General features: G+C 39.8%; 1 protein-coding gene across 1 annotated transcript in view; it reads left to right on the forward strand.

The window, feature by feature from the left end:
* Positions 1-17,105, forward strand: part of cntn1a (contactin 1a) — a 59,035-nt gene that overhangs the window by 16,721 nt on the left and 25,209 nt on the right. Inside the window, exon 2 of the mRNA XM_085359378.1 lies at positions 16,083-16,217. Within this exon, the coding sequence (XP_085215504.1) occupies positions 16,163-16,217 (55 nt within the window). The 5' untranslated portion in view covers positions 16,083-16,162. The remainder of the gene's footprint in view (positions 1-16,082; positions 16,218-17,105) is intronic.

Consider the following 17,105-nt stretch of genomic DNA (forward strand, 5'->3'; position numbering starts at 1 on the left):
GAGGCTGGTTCATGCTGTTCTTCCAGTGTGACTGTAAAGTTTATGTCCAGCTGTGGGAATGGACGCAGCCCTCACAGGTATCAAAATTAAATTGTCTTCTTCCCTCCCTCCCACAGCATGCCACCACCTTTGCAGCAAACATTTTGTTTGTAACAACTGTTCTTTCTTCCCCCCTCACAGCTGCATCCTCCCCCGTGGTACATGCTCTAGTCTTCCTCCTCTTTCTTCCTTGTTGTGGTAATTTTGTCCTTCTTGCTGTGGCTGCCGTACCTTCTGGCCACACACACCAATATCAGCCCGAAATATCACTGCAAAAACACTCCACAAACAGCCCCTCCTCTCCCGCATCCTCCTCCTTTTCCACTGTGATGTGAGGTCACAGCTGGGGAGCCCTTTGATTTGAAAGCTCAGTGTACATTTGTGTATGCGATGGAGGGGGCTTCTGCGCTGCTGAGTGCCTGTGATAGAAGGGGTCCAGGATGCCATGACAGCGGTTGCTAGCCAGCACTAGCAGTTTATCCTCAGGCAGGAATATATACAGCCGGCTTCACTGCTGCCAACTCAAGCTAACGGGACTGTACCTGCAAGCGTGTTGGGGTCTCTGTGTGCCTCAGAGCTGTGCGCTCTAGAACAGAGGTGGGTGGCAGAGTAGGCTCAGTGTTTGGTTTGTGTGTATACTGTGTGGTGGAGCCAGAGGAGTGCTTAGAGTTAGGAAGTTTTGCTGGCTTTTTTTTTTTTTTTTTTTTGCTTATTGCAACTTATGTTTGTGTGTGTGTGTGAGAGAGAGGGAGCATGTAGCACTGCTGAGCTCTGCTGGCTCTGGGATTCTGTCCTCTGCAGAGGGAATAGCTCATTATCTGCCTCTCAGAATGAAGCATCCTACCTAACACTGCAGTGCTGCACACTGAAAGGATAAACCTATTGAAGCGTTGTATGTGTGTGTGTGCATGTGTATGTGTGGGACTGTACAGGAGTTTGTAAGTTGGTATAAGGAAAGTGGTTGTGTATCCAGCACCCACAGTGTCTGTGTCCTTTTCTGCACACTGTCTCCTTCTTTTGTATATTTATATTTGTTAGTTCAGCACAGATGATTATCTGGGGCTTGTCTTATTTACATTTCTTACTTAAGGCATTACTTTTCTTATGCATCTTTGGGCTAATATTACAATAAATATTCATTGCTTTATTTCTTTTTTACTGTGTGTGTATGACTGTTACATCATATTGCATTATATGAAACGTGCTTGATATATTCATATTAAGGCTATATCTTTGATATGCTGGGTCTTGGTATGCCTATTAAATCAACAGCCACCTCAAAATATGTATTGTATATGTATTTTGCCCTTGATATGCATAGTTCTAAACACATTATTGTATTTAAACAAAGTTCTAACTACTTCATAGCTTACATGGTCCCGTGGTAAGAGTCCACCATCTAGCTCAATTTCTGCATCTTTGTGTGGCACACCTGCATGTGCATATGGTTTTCTAATCAGTGGGTTAAGGTACTACAGTAGAAATCTTTTCAAGCAGCCAAACATTCAACATTCATCCAATCATTAAAAACATAAGAAACCCATTTCTGTTTTTCTGTTGTTTTTTGCTATGCTGTAGTTAAATGAGGGCAGGAATAACATGATTTCATTCACTGGTCTGGATTTAACAATATTTCTGTCAAAATCTGACTTCTGAGGTTGCTTCCTGATTGGTTATCAGGCTGCTGCTGAAAATGATTTAAACTACATAAATACATAATCCTGATGAAGCAAATTTGTAGTATTTTTGGGTGTAGGATTATAGTTCTGTTAGATATGTTAACCTTTAGTGTTAGGAACCCCCTCGCCACACACCTTGAGTGTGTCAACCGTTTGCTGTAACATTTCGTCAGCTGTGCAGAGGTGAAAATGCATCAGGGCGCCATACTTCAAACTACTCCTTCATCGTGGCTGTTTAGAAAGACACCTTTCATTTCCAGACAGAATTCAAAACTAGTTCTGAGATGCCATAACTCAGCTCATAAAGTCACAGTCTACAGGAAAAAAAAAAGGTATATATCTATGATAATGTATATGTAGATAGATAGATAGTGTCTGTCTCACACAGATCCAGATTTTAAAATATATATATATACTACTACTACTACTACTACTACTACTAATAATAATAATAATAATAATAATAATTTCATTTTCTATCCAGCAATCGGAGTAATCCAACTCTTTGCCTGACAAACAAACGCAACAAGAGCTGAACATCTTTTCCAAGGAACCTTACTTATCTAAACTCTCGACACTACTCACATTAACATGCACACAAAAGCTCTTTCGGGCAGAGTGGGCCCAAGTAGTCCCTTCTCCTAAGTCAAAACCTGGGCAGTTCATTGTGCTTCTGTTCTCTTTGAATGACTCAAAGAGAACAGAAGCAAAAGTACTAAAAGGTTTTTAAGGAGGAACCATATCTGAGTAATCAGGAGTAATTTACGTTGGCTTCAGTTTAAGCATTTGAGAGACTGTATTGTTGCCGGTTCTTATATCCATAAAGCACGAACAGCAGCAGTGGAACTCTGTTACCATTATCTTAGTTTAATACACCAAATCTCAGTCTGTCTCTCCCATGAACTCCTCCTACACAGTCAGGAGTTGAGCAACCAGACTTGGCAAACTGTTACATCTTAGTCTCATCGAGGGTCTTTTCAGTATCTGATATTATGACATCAACATGTTGCCTAGCAACCGTCTCCCAGAGGGCTAAAATGACCAGTTTTTATTTTAGCATTTATGCTCCCATAAAACCTTATAAAAACACTGTATCAGTGTAATTCAGTTCAGTTTATCAATTCATCACAGTTTAGTTCAATTCTATTTTTCCAGTTCAGTTTTGATATATATTAATGTGCAAGACTTGAATATGCCTTTACTTAAATGCTTTTTATGATGCCATCACATTGCCAGGCAACCAGCTAACAACTGACTAAAAGGACATTTATATAGGACAGCAGGACCTGAGCAATTTCCAAACCTGATTTATGCATTTGTGCAAGGTGCATGCACGGGTAAGTGACAGTCATGTTAAGAGAAAAGTTACGCAATCCTCCTTTACTATATGGGTGCATATTCAACAGAACAAAAGTTTGCATATCACCTTTTAACTGTATACTTAACTAGGGTGGACAGTGTCTGGCTGATGAGTGTAATCGTACACTTATCTTTCAGAGAGTAGATGTTTGATGTTCACATTACATTTTTGCTGTATATCTGCACGCAATCTGTCAAACGAGCTCAGATCAAACAATACTGTAGCATGGACTATTGGACTATTATAGGTTTATTTATGTACGTATTGGGCCAATAAACTCAGTTTCACAGACCTGTTCTTGACAAGTAGTACACAAACGAATACTTCACTTCTTACTGAATAATACAGTGTTGATTAAACACATATTGTGCCTTATTTCGAAGCCCGTTCATCAGCACGCACATGCACAAATATCAAAGCCAAAGAAGGACGAAAGGATGTTTGTGGGAATAAAATCAGTTAAACATTGCTTGCAGCTCAAAGTGGGAATCACATGGATAAACCCAATAAAAAAATGTTTATTGAGCCCTACTTCTCTGTATGAGGTTTCTGCAGTAGTACAAAAATGACACTGTTCACAAGACAAATGAACAGTGTCACCTGTGTCTTTCTTTTTTCTCTCTTCCATGCGTCCATTCTGCTCATTGTGTTGCTGGCATGCATCACCACATCAAACCATCAAACATGTTCATAGAGATGGATAAATCAGGGCAGTGACTTTTATGACAGCTGGATGTCGTCCTCCAGTGCAAAATACTTTAATCTAGTGGATGTTATCAACATATTATTTTAAGATAGTAGAGTTGAGTGATTTATTGATTTGCACAAATATCCAGTGTGCATGATCTGCGACCATAAAGTGCAGATAACTACTAATTGCGGCAGATGATTTTTAATTTCACTGCTGATGATCACACATTAGAATCAGTTTGATTTATTCAAAAGAAATCCACCTTCATGTGCATGAAGTGTGATATTGGATTTTACTGTTTAAGCTTTCCGTACACAAGAAAATCTGTTATTTGTTTTTTCAGGCTTCAGTCATTGTGTGTAAATTGTGTGTGTGGCTCTTTGTGTTTTAAACTGCCACAGCAATCACTCAACAGTATGTTCTGCAATAGTGAAAAACAAATAATAGGTCACAAAAAGGAAGATGATATGAGCAATGCAACATTACCCCCTCCCTAATCTATTCAGGAGGGAGTAACATTGCACTATTAGTTGTCCAATTAGCTGCCAGGTTTTCTGAAAATAATGCACAGCAAACCATCCGATATCTGAGAAATATATCTACCTAAACAAATGTAGACACAAATACCTGTAAATGCGCAAATTTGTCCATTCTGGTCAGAGTAGTGTTGTTAAATGGCATAAACTGAATATACTGCATCTCTAATAGCATGTACAGAAGGTGGGGAATGATCCTCTTTTATTCCCGTCACCGGCGGGGTTCTGCTGAGTCAGAAGTCTTGGGTAAATCGTGCTGAAAGAAAAAGCAGAATCCAGCCAGACACAAGGCTTATGCTTTGCCACTGCATTCTGTGCTCTGCTCCACATGCTCTCCTTCTGAGAGATTTGCATTGGTTTTGATTAGTCAGGGAGCTCATGATTTAAGACCAGATGTAAAGTGCTTGCTAAAAGTAAGAAGGTGTACTTTACACCTCTTTGCACAATTCTCCTGACTTTTTCAGGGACCGTCTGCTTCATCTTAATGGATGTCATTAGACTGGGTTTGGTCTCAAGCATCATCTGGAGCTCTCTTGAACTGCTCCATTTGCTATGATGATTTGAAGGATTAGTGCAGACATTTGTACCATCGATACCTGATTTCATTGGGTACATTCTACTGTAAGTGCATTTCCAACACTAAAATACATTTCTCCTGTTGCTTGCTCTCTTATTTTCCATAATAACCTATGAAAGTTTAATGAACCCCATATTTAAGGTGACTTAGCATATTGAAAGATTCGAGGCCTCTGTGTGATTTTAATGAAATTCAATAAGGTTAATCAGTCCATTACTCAGAGTTTTGTTGTCCCACTGCAAAGCTTTATTTTTTTCCTTTTAGCATTTTCATACAATGCATCTAGTTGCTGTGGTGATACAGACTGAAAGCTTCCTCAGATGAATTTATTATGTGAGCCTCACGAGGCTAAACCTTTCTTAAACCTTCTGGTATCCCCTCGACCAAATCCCTGCTCTGTAACACTTGCTCAGCATCTTCCTGGTTACTGCAACCCAAAGGCAGTGTGTGAGCGTTTGTATAACACTGCTGCCTCCTGTCCCCTAAATAGAATAGATTGCACTTAAAAACCTTATACCCCCCACAGGCTGAGTGAAAAACTCACAGCTGGGAAGAGCTGAATAATATATCATCCTTTTGCAGTTTGCTCATGAGTAGCTCCACTGAAGAGGTTTGCAAAAGGCACATTACTTATTTTAGCTTTTCTTTCTTTCCCCTCCAGGACGTGGTAAAGTGGTCCCTAAACTTTTAAAGTTATTATTTTAGTTACAGGAGAAAAGTGCTGACATTTTTATGTACTAAGGACATAATAAAGCGGTTAGTATTTACAGTAAGAGAAATGTATAGATAGATATAGATATGTTCTGTTTATCCAGCAGTTATACATCCAGCTTTACTTCTCCATTGCAGTTATTTTTCACAAATATAAGACGATTTAAAATGATACACACGTTCCACATTCCTAGTGTATAATCACGATGTCCTTTTTATATCTGTTTCCAAAGTAAACACACATCAGATAACATCAGATAATTATTTTACTTATATTGCATCTGGTTTGTAAAGATCAGTTTGAAAGATAAAGCACAGTGACAGGTTCAATCATTTATTCGTAGTTTTACATTTTGGAGGTCAGATGACTCCCAGTTTACATTTGTGCGATGCTTAATAACTTTACCAACTGGAGGAATTATAAGTAAGAATTAATCTTGTGGCTAGTGTAGGTAAAAGAAAGCTAAGAACACTTAATCCTTTCCCAAGTGATTGCTTTCTTGTGTTTTCTTTTTAACGTGTGGAGATTAGTTCAAAGAATTCAAAGAATAGCCAAATTGTTGTTGCCATTCTGCTACATATATAAATATATATATTAGAAATCTGCTTTGGATTGGGAGAATTACATCAAGTTTACAGCAAACATGCAACAACACACCTTCATGTCTTATCTCCACTGTGCTGGTCCTGCGTCTCTGAGTGAAGCCTGTGTTTTATTGATTTCTTTTCTACCTTTACTTTCTCTCTGACAGTAAAGAGGGGGTGATTATGACAGCGCTGATGATATGTGTGGCTTCCTGCCAGGCTAATGATGGAGCAAAGTCGACGAGTGAATGTTGTATCAATTTGTATTTCTCTGTGTCTGTGTGTGGGTGTTTCAACACGTATCTGTGAGTGGGACCAGAGGGCTTAAGAGATTAAACCACAGCCAGGCCACAGTGAGAAGAGAAGACCCCTCTGTGAAGCGTTCTCACTGCAGGGAGGCTTCTTCTCATTGGCGTCCCATTTGCATGGCTCCCTGTCCTGCTCGGGGAATTGGCCTTTTCTTTTCTTATCGTCCCTCCCTCCTCCTTTGCACCTTGGAGAGAGAGTGCTTCCATCCAGCAGGATTGCTTGTTTCTGAGGCAGACAATAGAGCAGAGTATTTAGGACACTTGGCAGGCATGTTGGAGGGGATGGGGACATGGGCCGCTAAGTAGCTCATCTCGTCACATAGCCACTGGCATGATAGCACTCGGCAGCAAGGTAAGCACTGAGCAAAGTCACACACACACACACACACACACACACACACACACACACACACACACACACACACACACACACACACTATGCCCTAATTGTTTTTCTGTGTGTCTTTTACAACTCTTACAGAGTGCTGATGGGTTTCCACTAATAGGTAACCCCCTGCTTGTCTTCACTATAATGCAATTAAACGGGGTATTTGTGGCTTATTTAATGAATATATTTAAACATTCCCTTTGTCTGGTTATTCTCTGGTCTACTGTTAGACCCACACATTCTAATAAGAGGATGGATGAGAACTTAAATTAATCTTCTTATTGTTCTATAACCATTTATTGTCTATAGCCAATGAAGAAAAGAAAAATCCTCTGAGACTTCTCTTTGTGCAATTTGAAGGCATTGATTGTTTTTCTTCATATACTTTAGGATACCGCTTCCTTATCAAGTGTAAGTAACACTCTGTGGCCAGGTAATTACAGTTATTTACTACAGTATATTTCCATTAGTAAATGGGGACCGAGACATGTAGCTTGTAAAGAATGTCAGCGCTCTCCCATAGAAACAGCTTAGCCAACATCTTTATTGGACAGATGTGGCATGAAGTAATTAAGTGGAGCACTCTTTTCTTGATGGAAAGCACGTCTCCTCTGACCTTTTGCCTTTCTTGACATAATTTATCATACATGATGTGGCACACTTTCCATACTTGGAAAGACACATCTGAAAGCTTTCACCCCGTGCATTACCCTACTGTACCGAGGGACGAATCACACTCTGCCGTGGCTGTTGCATTGAAAGGTCATTGCTCTTCTGGATCACAGTTAATTACATTAACATAAAAATAATCTCCAAAGTTTTTTTGGGTAATGGTGACGTCTAAGTGCCAGGCAGGAGATGTCAATCTTATTCATTCATTCATATTCTGTTATGTTATATGAAGGCGACTAACAAATACGACACCATACTTTTTTTGTAACAGTTTTCACTGTGTCTTCTTTCCCCCTTTCAAAAATAGAAGAAGGTCAGAAAAATCAGGTCACTGTGAGGTTGTGGGTTCATGGTTCCACCGTTCAGGAGCAGCATTAGATGCTGGCTGCTAAGTACGAGTGGTCTGTCAGTGACAGCTGCTTCATCAAAAATAAAAGTTGTTATTGTTCTAATGACTCGAGTCACTTTTCCCTTCCATTTGCATGAATTTACAGACGCTCCTTAATTTGAGGTTAATGCAGTTCATACAGCGGGCCAGCTCCAGTGTTCGTGGGTTCAAGACTGTAGTCATTGATATTCAGGTCAGCTGAGGTTGCTGAGCCTGTGTGGCCAAAGGGGGGTTGGAGGAGGTAGTGGTGTTGGGGGACATTGTGTTGACTGCAGGGGTTAAGATAAATAGTTTACATTAGCATGACAGATTCTGTTGGGCGAGAGAGCGCGGAAGCGAGAGGACAGACAAGAGAGCCAGTCATAACCGTATCATCTGAAGCTGGATTACATTATTCTGAGGCTAAAATAACATTATTCAGAGTGCTCTCTCTCTGTCTGTCTGTCTCTCACACATACACTAAATTGAATGGAAACATGATTTCAAACTTGCAAAAAGAACACCCCTGCGGGCTGTACTGTTGTTCATAATTAGATGATGTTGAATCTGAATGCATCATTTTCTTTATCAGTGAATAATCAGACAAACAGTTAACGCACATTGTTAGCTTAATTGCTAAAACGCAGGAACAAGATAAACATGGTGTCAGCTGCTGAAAAGAAGCTTTTAGACGTCCTTGCTCTTTACACTCCTACACTGCTGAAAGGAAGGAGTCTCTATTCTGGCTGTGGGAGAAATCAAGCTGTTACAATCTGAAAAATAAAGTTATTTTTTCCATCAAGTGCCGAACCATTTCCTGCTTAACAACAGGGGGTCCATGCTTCACAAAACACAGAGATAGCAGCTTTTTTTTTCTTCTTCTGCAGGTGTAGTTGTGTGTGCGCCTTGGGGCTTACTGTTTTATCTGCTGTATAATAGGCTTGGATAGCCCTTGTCTGTGTGCTGTACTTAACTGAATCATTCTGTTAGGCACCTCAGAGACAGGAACATCTTTACCTGTAGCCAAGGTCCTATTTTCCACACAGATACAATATATGAAGTGCGTCTTTCTGTGTCGGGGTTGACGAGACAAATGGGCTGTCTATGGCTTAGTTGAAATCTAAATCAATGATTTCGTCATAAATAATTCATTGGCTAGACTAATGCATCATCGCTGGTCTGTGGTGAAATTGTACCGATTCAGCATAACAAACAAATGGACTACAGCTGGTGTGTGATTTTGCTCAAGATTTTATGATCTTACCAGGGATGAAAAGATTAAATGATGTTCTTGTCTTTCTTGCTTTCTCTTTCTTGTCTGAATTTTGATGGGAAAACATTTATTCATTTATTTAAGTGGGCCACCAGTAAAAGTAAATGTAATTTTGTATGTTTATGTATAAAACCTCTAATCCTAACCCCATGACTTCATTAAACTAAAATAGAAAAACACACATCTCCATGGGCTCTGGATGAATTGAGCTAAAGAGACTAAATAGCAGTGCCCCTTAAAGCAGACAAAGACACAGCTGCCTCTCAGAGATGATGTCAGACCCAATGTCACACTATGTCATCATAATTCCTCTCCTTTAATGACTTTATTCTGTGATGACATTTTTATCTATCTATCTATCTATCTATCTATCTATCTGATATTTTTAAACCCCTAATATAAAGCAGATGTGGGGAAAACAGTTATGAGCATTCTGTCTGAGATTACATGACATGATTAAAAACAAAAGTTGTTGAAATTTTGTTGTTCTTAAATACTAAACATTCAACGTTTGTGCTTGGCATCAAGGTACATTATTGCCTGACATTGCCATTTGCACCAACACTGGCACACACAGTTCAAATGCAGTTCCCAAGCAATTAAAAGGAAATAACTAAAAGGAAAACTGACTTAACTCTCTCTCTTTTTTTATCTTATTTTGAATAAATAAAAAGCTGACTGACAGGAAATTTTATTACCCTCACAGCAAGAAGGCCCTGGGTTTAAATCCACCATTTGGCCTTTTCTGGCTGGAGTTTGCAGGTTCTCCAAGCTGTCTGCGTGAATTTTCATTTTGTGTGGCAGCTGAAGAGAGTTACGTAAATATTGTCATCTTACGTTTGGCAATGAAGCAACTAATCATGTTTTAAATTTCTTACACTGATTTACAGCACATCACGATCATTAGGTAGTGAAATAAAACTATAGTTGTCCTAATTCTATAAGAAACACCCCTAAAGACAGATGATTAAAAAACTTCTGCTGGTGTCTTGGCGCCCAAAACCACAGAATATATTTGGAAGTTCAGGGCATGGACTCCTACATACCTCCTACTACAAACCTGCTTTCTGGGTGCACACGGACGACCAAAAACTGAACAGACAAGCAGCAGTGTCTCACATTGAAGGACATGCACTAATAAATTTAATTATCTTCTATTTAGCTGTTTTTTTTTTTTAATTATATCCTCAATCAATCACTTATTTGTCTGTTCGTCTTTACTAGATTTAGGACATGTTTTTTTTTCTTGTGAAATAAGGCATGACTGGGATGCTGCAGGAGATGATGCTGTGTCTAAGCAGTGCTCATTTTCCCCTCTCAAACTGATTAAGACCAATCCAGAGTTAACCTCGTCTTAGCTTCCTCTTGTAGGATTACTGCAAATCTGATGTTAATGACTGATTGTGGTGGTGATTATGATTGTATGTGTAAGGAGTGGTGGGGGGTTGAGGCGGTATTCTGGAGTGGGTGGTGGTGGATGGTATTTGAGCTTGTTTTTGAAGTCTACCAAATGGTTACTTTGTAGAGCACAAAGTAACCATGTCCATTTCTCCTCCCTACTTCACTGTGGCTGCCTGAGTATTAAAAAAAGGAGAAAAAAAGTTACTCAATTATGCAACTCACATCAGGCTAAACACAGAAAAGGAGGGGTTTCACTGACTTCCATTTCAGTAGCACCCTTAGGGAATTGTGGAGTTGTGATAAAAAGAGCAAAAGACAGTATTGGCCATTGGACTGGAGCAAAAAATCCCAGAATCTGCCCTTAAGAAGACTGTAACTTGACAAAATTTGATTTTGGTGGAATGAGGTTGGGAATCCTAAGAGGAGCAAGGAGAGAGAATGTGCTTGAAATTCATAAAGCAAAGCAACACTGGTTGCAGCAGTAACAGTTAGCAGCTCTGGCCACGTCCAAAGTATGATTTATGGGGAAGACGTCCGGGGTCCTGTGATTTACAGTGATGATTGGAGCGCTCATCAAGTGCATTCAGGCTGCTGAAATAAGATAAAAGAGAAGGAGGCCCGAATATTGTTTTTCAGAGTCTGCTGTTTTGCCATGTTGAACCAGTCTTGTGTGTTTTTACAGTTTTTTACTCAAGTAACATTTCTTAATGAGGTAGATGAGATTCTTCTTCTTCTTTCACTTTGTACTTGAATGCTATAAGAAGGCTTTTCGTGGTATCCCCTAATCTCTTAAGTGCATCTATTAGGAACATTTATGGTTAATGAGTTACAGCTATCTACAGTAGCAGTATAGCTGCAAAGTGGAGAGAGGAGAGGTTGAGTTCTAGTAAACGGCGGGTTTTCGGCCTTTCCCTGACACTAAGAGATGAATGTCTTCAATAGATGAGCAGAGCACCCCAGGTTTTCGTTCCACAACAGCAGTGTTGTTCTAGATTAAAATGAGTGTTTGCGTTGTTTGATTGCCGTTCACAAAAGACCCCCCACAGCACAGAAACTGGTGCTTTTGAAAAGTGTTGCTAGGATACAATCCAGCGTAAAGATGAAATCCCTTCTCTGCGGCTTTCGAGGAGCTGTGCAGCTCGGACATCATGTCCCAGCATACCGTGCACATGGTATGGTTTACAGTGCGTCTGCCTGTTTATGGCGCGGCTCATTTTTGTGTGCGTCCCCGCCATGCGTCGGCGTATTAAAACGTTTAGTCATACAGTAAGTCCAGCTTTGTTTGTGTCATGCAAAGCTGCCATATTACATGCACTCTCTTCTGTCATAATCCGTTTTTCTGTAATAAGACTCCATTTGTCTGGCGAGTGCTGATATCTCAATCCTACTGTCACACCTCTGAGTCTCTGCCAGCTGACACCTCAGGCTGTTCACAAAGAATCAATAGCGTCTGCCTCATGTTCAATTATACTCTAATCAACACTCACCAAACCAGAATGACCTCAGACAGGTCTGCTGGTATTGAGCTGATGCTCAGTGCTGTAACACCAGAAAATTAATATATGAGTGTAGACGAGGCCTCCAGGTTTGGGTTGATTGACAGACAAAACTGTGGAGTAAATTGGAGAATTTTCTCTGTGTTATTACTCTGCCGGCTCTCAAAATGTCAAAAGATGTAAAAAATGTTTTTTTCTTTCCCTGTGGGTTCGTTTTGTGGGCAGTACAATTTGAATTTCTTCTAAACACATGAACCATTTCCAGTGTGACCTGATTCTACACCCTTAAGTAAATAAAGATACTGAATTAACAATTTCACGCCAAATATTTTCCACCTTTATGTGATCTCTCCTCCGCTTCTTATCTCTGTCAAAGCTCTCTTTGTGTTCCCTCACACACACACAAACACACAGCTGTTGCTTTTCATATTGTGTTACTGGGAATGAGGCTGAGAGCTGGTGGCGTGGCGTTAAGATTTTAGGGGTAGTGAGTAAGAGACGAGACGCCTGCTCAGCTTAACCAGCGCTCAGGGTTTCTTCAGGAAATTGTCCAAATGCCAATCATCAGGTGTCAACCTTTCAAGGATCCGACGCCTTTGAGGCTGACGGGAATCAGAGACGTGGTGAAGATGAATTTTCACTGTCATGGTCCACGTAGTGGCGACAAATGGCTAGTTAAACTTGTTATGTGCTGTGACACAAGTTGATCGTGATTCTGTTTCCACGTTAGAGACACTGTAATGCTGTGATAAGAAGACTACACTTTGAATAATAAAAATGAAAAATAATAAACACGCACACACACACACACTCACACACACACACACACAGACTCAGAGGATAGGGAGAGAGAGAGCATAGAGAGTGATAGAGAGAAAAGGATGAGTCAAACCAGAAATCCGTTATGAGCATGCACTAGGTGATGGGCAATGGTGAGGAAAGAAACCTCCATCAGTACCAGGCCATCTATCGCAACCGGTTGGGGGTTGAGGGGGAGAGAGGGAAAAGGGTGAAGAAGGGAGGGAGAGGGTTGTGGAGGTAGGTGAGAAAGGCAGAGAGGGTAATGGAGGGAGAGAGGAGGGGTGAAAAAAGGAGATGGGGAATAAGGTGGAGGAAGAGAAGGCAGCTTTTGTTCATGATTATGTGATGAAGCAGCAGAGGTCTTCTTCTGGAAAAACCTGAAGCACTTTTTTCTTCTTTTTCAGAAACTGTTCCTGGAGCTGTCAGGGTTTTTTTTTGCTTTTTTTTTTTTTTTTTTACTTAAACGATTGTTTCTGTGTTCAGCTCCTTGAATTTCTTGAACCTTTTGTCCAGTTCTTCAAATCTGGCTTTGTTTCAGTTCTTTGTATTTCTCCTCCTGAATTTTCTTTGCCTCATGCTTGTGTGTCTTCTTCTGTTATACTGTGCTGTGTTGTAACTCCTGATTTCTCTTCTACATTTCTTGAATCGTTCCTGTACTTTAAGCTAGAGTACTTGGAGCTGTTGTTTTTTTCCCCCCACAATTTCTTGGATCCTACACTGCATCTCTGCATATTTTCCCAGTTCCTCCTTTTCTTCTTTCCTTTTATTTTCCTGGGCTCCATGGTTTTTTTCCTTGACTTCATTATAAAAAAGTCTTTTTGTTCTCCAAGTATTGGAGAATAAGTTGGATCGCCCTCTGCATTTCTTCCTGTTGCTCTTTCTCTTTAAGCATTTTGGGATTCCTTGCCAGCGTGTCATCAAACATTACTTGCAGCGCTTGATGCTTTTTATCCACGTCTTGGAGCTTGCTCTGCATTTCTGTGCGCTGTGCAGTGCTTCGTCAAGTATTATTTGCAAGCTTTCATTATTTTCTCCGTATCTTGAATCTTGAACTGCAGCTCTTTGTGCATTTCTTCAATGTTGTAGAGCTTGTAGTGGAGTTGTCTGTTTTTAATAATCTCCTGTTTCTTGTCTTTAAACACTTTTACATTTCTTTCCAGTGCCTGTTGAAATGAAAAGGCTTTCCAACTGTACAACATTGATTGCCAAGAAGTAGAGCTGGGCGATATGAGATTTTTTCATATCACGATATGTTTTTTTCATTTCAGGCGACAACGATATCTATCACGATATAAGCCAAATAACTATATTTGTAAGATTTAAATGTGCTGTTGCTCACAAGTAAAATGTGAAATAATCAGCAGCTTGTTTTTATTTAAATATTTATTTCCCATAATAAGTTCAACAGGGTAGATGTACTTAAGGAACATGAGACTTTTTCAGATAAATAAAGGCAAATATTGCAAACTACACAAAAGGCAGCCGCTAAAGCGTTTAAGTTTCAAAATAGAACAAACGAAACAGACTAAATTGTCAATTCCACTTAGAAACAAAATATTAATTCTAAAAATAAATCTTAGTTTGTTTTACAGAAGAACAGACAAAACTGACTAACTTTTGTCAATATCAAATAAACTGAGAACTAAAAGGAAATTCTCAATCTCTCCTTGTTGTATAGCTTAGCTTTTCAAACAGTTTTAACAGTTACTTTAGTCTGACAAAAGCCGAATGACGAATTAGCGCTTCCAGTCAGAGACTGAGGCTACGTCCACACGTACACGGGTATTTTTGAAAACGGAGATTTTCCGTTTTCGTTTTAAAAAATAATCCCGTCCACACATAAAGGCAGAAATGAAGGAAAACGCTGCTATGAACATGCCAAAGCAGCAGGTGGCGCTAGATTCCTAACCGTGCAGAAATGTTGGCCAATCAGAAGTCTAGAAGCCTCGGTGGGAAAAAGTAAACAAAGCTGGGGCATAGAAGCAGAACCGAGTCGTATGTGTGGAGGGACAGTAACTGTGTGTATATGTAAGCATTTAAACACTGCAGAGAGTAGAATTAACAGTAACAGTATTGTAGAAATTCATTTCACCGAAACAATAACGTGGCGCACAGTGTGACGCATGCACCAGTTTATTGTATTTCCAGACTTGCTTTCGGCACAATTTACAGTGCACGCTACTCTGTTTTTTGTCAGACTTGAAATAGCCGAAATACCTTCCCACTATGGAACTTCTTTGGCTCTTCCGTTCGACAATCTCTCCGGCATTGGAACCATCATCTGTTTTCTCTTCGGTCACGCTCGGTTGATTTTTCTAGTCGGCACACTCATTTCCTCCATTACCCGCTGGCTGCTTCCCAAACAAACACACGTGCGGCTTGGCACTTGTGCTGTAGTAACAAGTCACGCGACATGACGCTGCGGCTGTGATTGGTTCGGCTCTGCGCTACTTAATTTAGATTGGCTGACCTTTTTTTATTTTTTATTTTATTTTTTTAAGAGGACAAGAGCGGCGAGGTCTATCGCGATAGCTTAATTTCTCTATCGAGTAAAAGTTATATCGCGATACATATCGTTATCGTTCTATCGCCCAGCTCTACCAAGAAGCTTTGTTATCACACAGAAATTATTGCCCAAACAGAAATGTTCTTATTTTTTGTGCCTAGTTATTCTTTTTCTCCTTTCGTTCTGTGTCATTTATCCTCCCCTATCACCTCCTATGTCATGTTTTAGTGTTTTTTATTCAGATCTTCAGGTGTTTTCTCATATGGATCTGTTTTCTTAGTTTCTTTTTGTTTATTCATTTATGGTTTTAAACTTTTGTCTCTTGCATTTTGAGCCTTTTAGCTCTTATTGTGTTTGAGTTGTAGATACTCTGTGATTTGTGATAGTTTTCCCACTGATTTTTTTATACTGTATGGTTACTTCTGTGTTCATTTGTCATCCTCTCAGTTAGTTCCTTATTTACTTTGGTAGCTGACTCTCTTCTTGGCCTTGTTCTTAGTTATATTTGTTTCCTGTCTCATTATCTTGACCGTCTTTAGCAGATTACGTTTTGTTAGTCATTATTTTGCCATAGTAATCAAGCCAGGGGTTGTTTTTATAATCTATCTGTGAACTTTGTACTGGCTACAAAATTGATGTTTCTAACTGTCAAATTTTCTGCTTTTTTTCCTTTTCTTCTTTATCTCTTTTAGGAAAAACAAGCAGTCCTGCTAATGTTCCATCAACTGAGCTTCTGGCTCTAACCCCACCAGGTGGTCCTCAATTCAACATCATGTTGCACCTCACCCTGCTGCTCCATCTCCTGGTCCTTTCATGCAGCTGTTCGGGTATGAAGCACATTAAACTCAAAGAAAATAGTTAGACAAACAACCTCTGAGGTTAATTTGAATGACAGAAATCATACTTGACACTGGTGATATGCTGCATTTAGCTGAGCAGTTGCTCCCTGACAAGTTTCTTTTCAAACAGTAATGCAACATTCAAAAGGACTTTGCCATTTAGCTTTGCATTTACTCACATGCCCTTCAGCTTTTGAGTACTGCTGCGTAAAAACCTGGTTGTCGGGGATTCTTTTGGCAGTAGCAGTTTGTCAGTAAATAGTGTCTCATGCACACTTTGACAAGCGGTTCCAGCTACAAAGCGTAAAGGATAAAAATCATACAAGTGGCTGGCAGCACGCATAGTAGCACACTTGTCAAAACTGGATTGTCAGTGTGTCCATGAATGAAGAGCAAGAATAACAAAGTGTGAACGAGCTGCTAAATGCCAGCTCCAAAGGACATTATGAAAACTAACGATGCTGGCAGTCATGTGTGCTTCAAGAAATTTTTTTTATAAAAATGTAATTTTAATCAATCCAGTTAAGATGGATTTTGTTGTAATGCAGCAGAGAAATCTTAACAGGTTTAAGTAGTTACAGCGTAGCATAAATTCAAAGGATGGCAACAAGATGATAAAAAATGATACGTAGGCTATATCTGATAGGCCAAAGCTGGCAGTCGTGTGCCTCTGAGGGCAGCATGTGGCTGTGCAATCTGCTATGTTGGAAAGAAAGCAAAGTAGACAGAAAACAGCAGGCCTGAAAATGACCTGTCTAAAAAGGAAACAACCTTCTCTTTGTCTCTGTGTCCCTATACCACAGGCAGTTCTCGCTTGTTTGAAATTTGATTTCACATGAGCTAAAAAATCAGAGCATGTGGACTGTGACTCTCTGG

The sequence above is a fragment of the Diplotaxodon limnothrissa genome, linkage group LG7, assembly GCF_057381915.1.
Source record: "Diplotaxodon limnothrissa isolate DT_005_m linkage group LG7, D_limnothrissa_male_GT1.1, whole genome shotgun sequence".
In the NCBI taxonomy this organism is placed as follows: Eukaryota; Metazoa; Chordata; class Actinopteri; order Cichliformes; family Cichlidae; genus Diplotaxodon; species Diplotaxodon limnothrissa.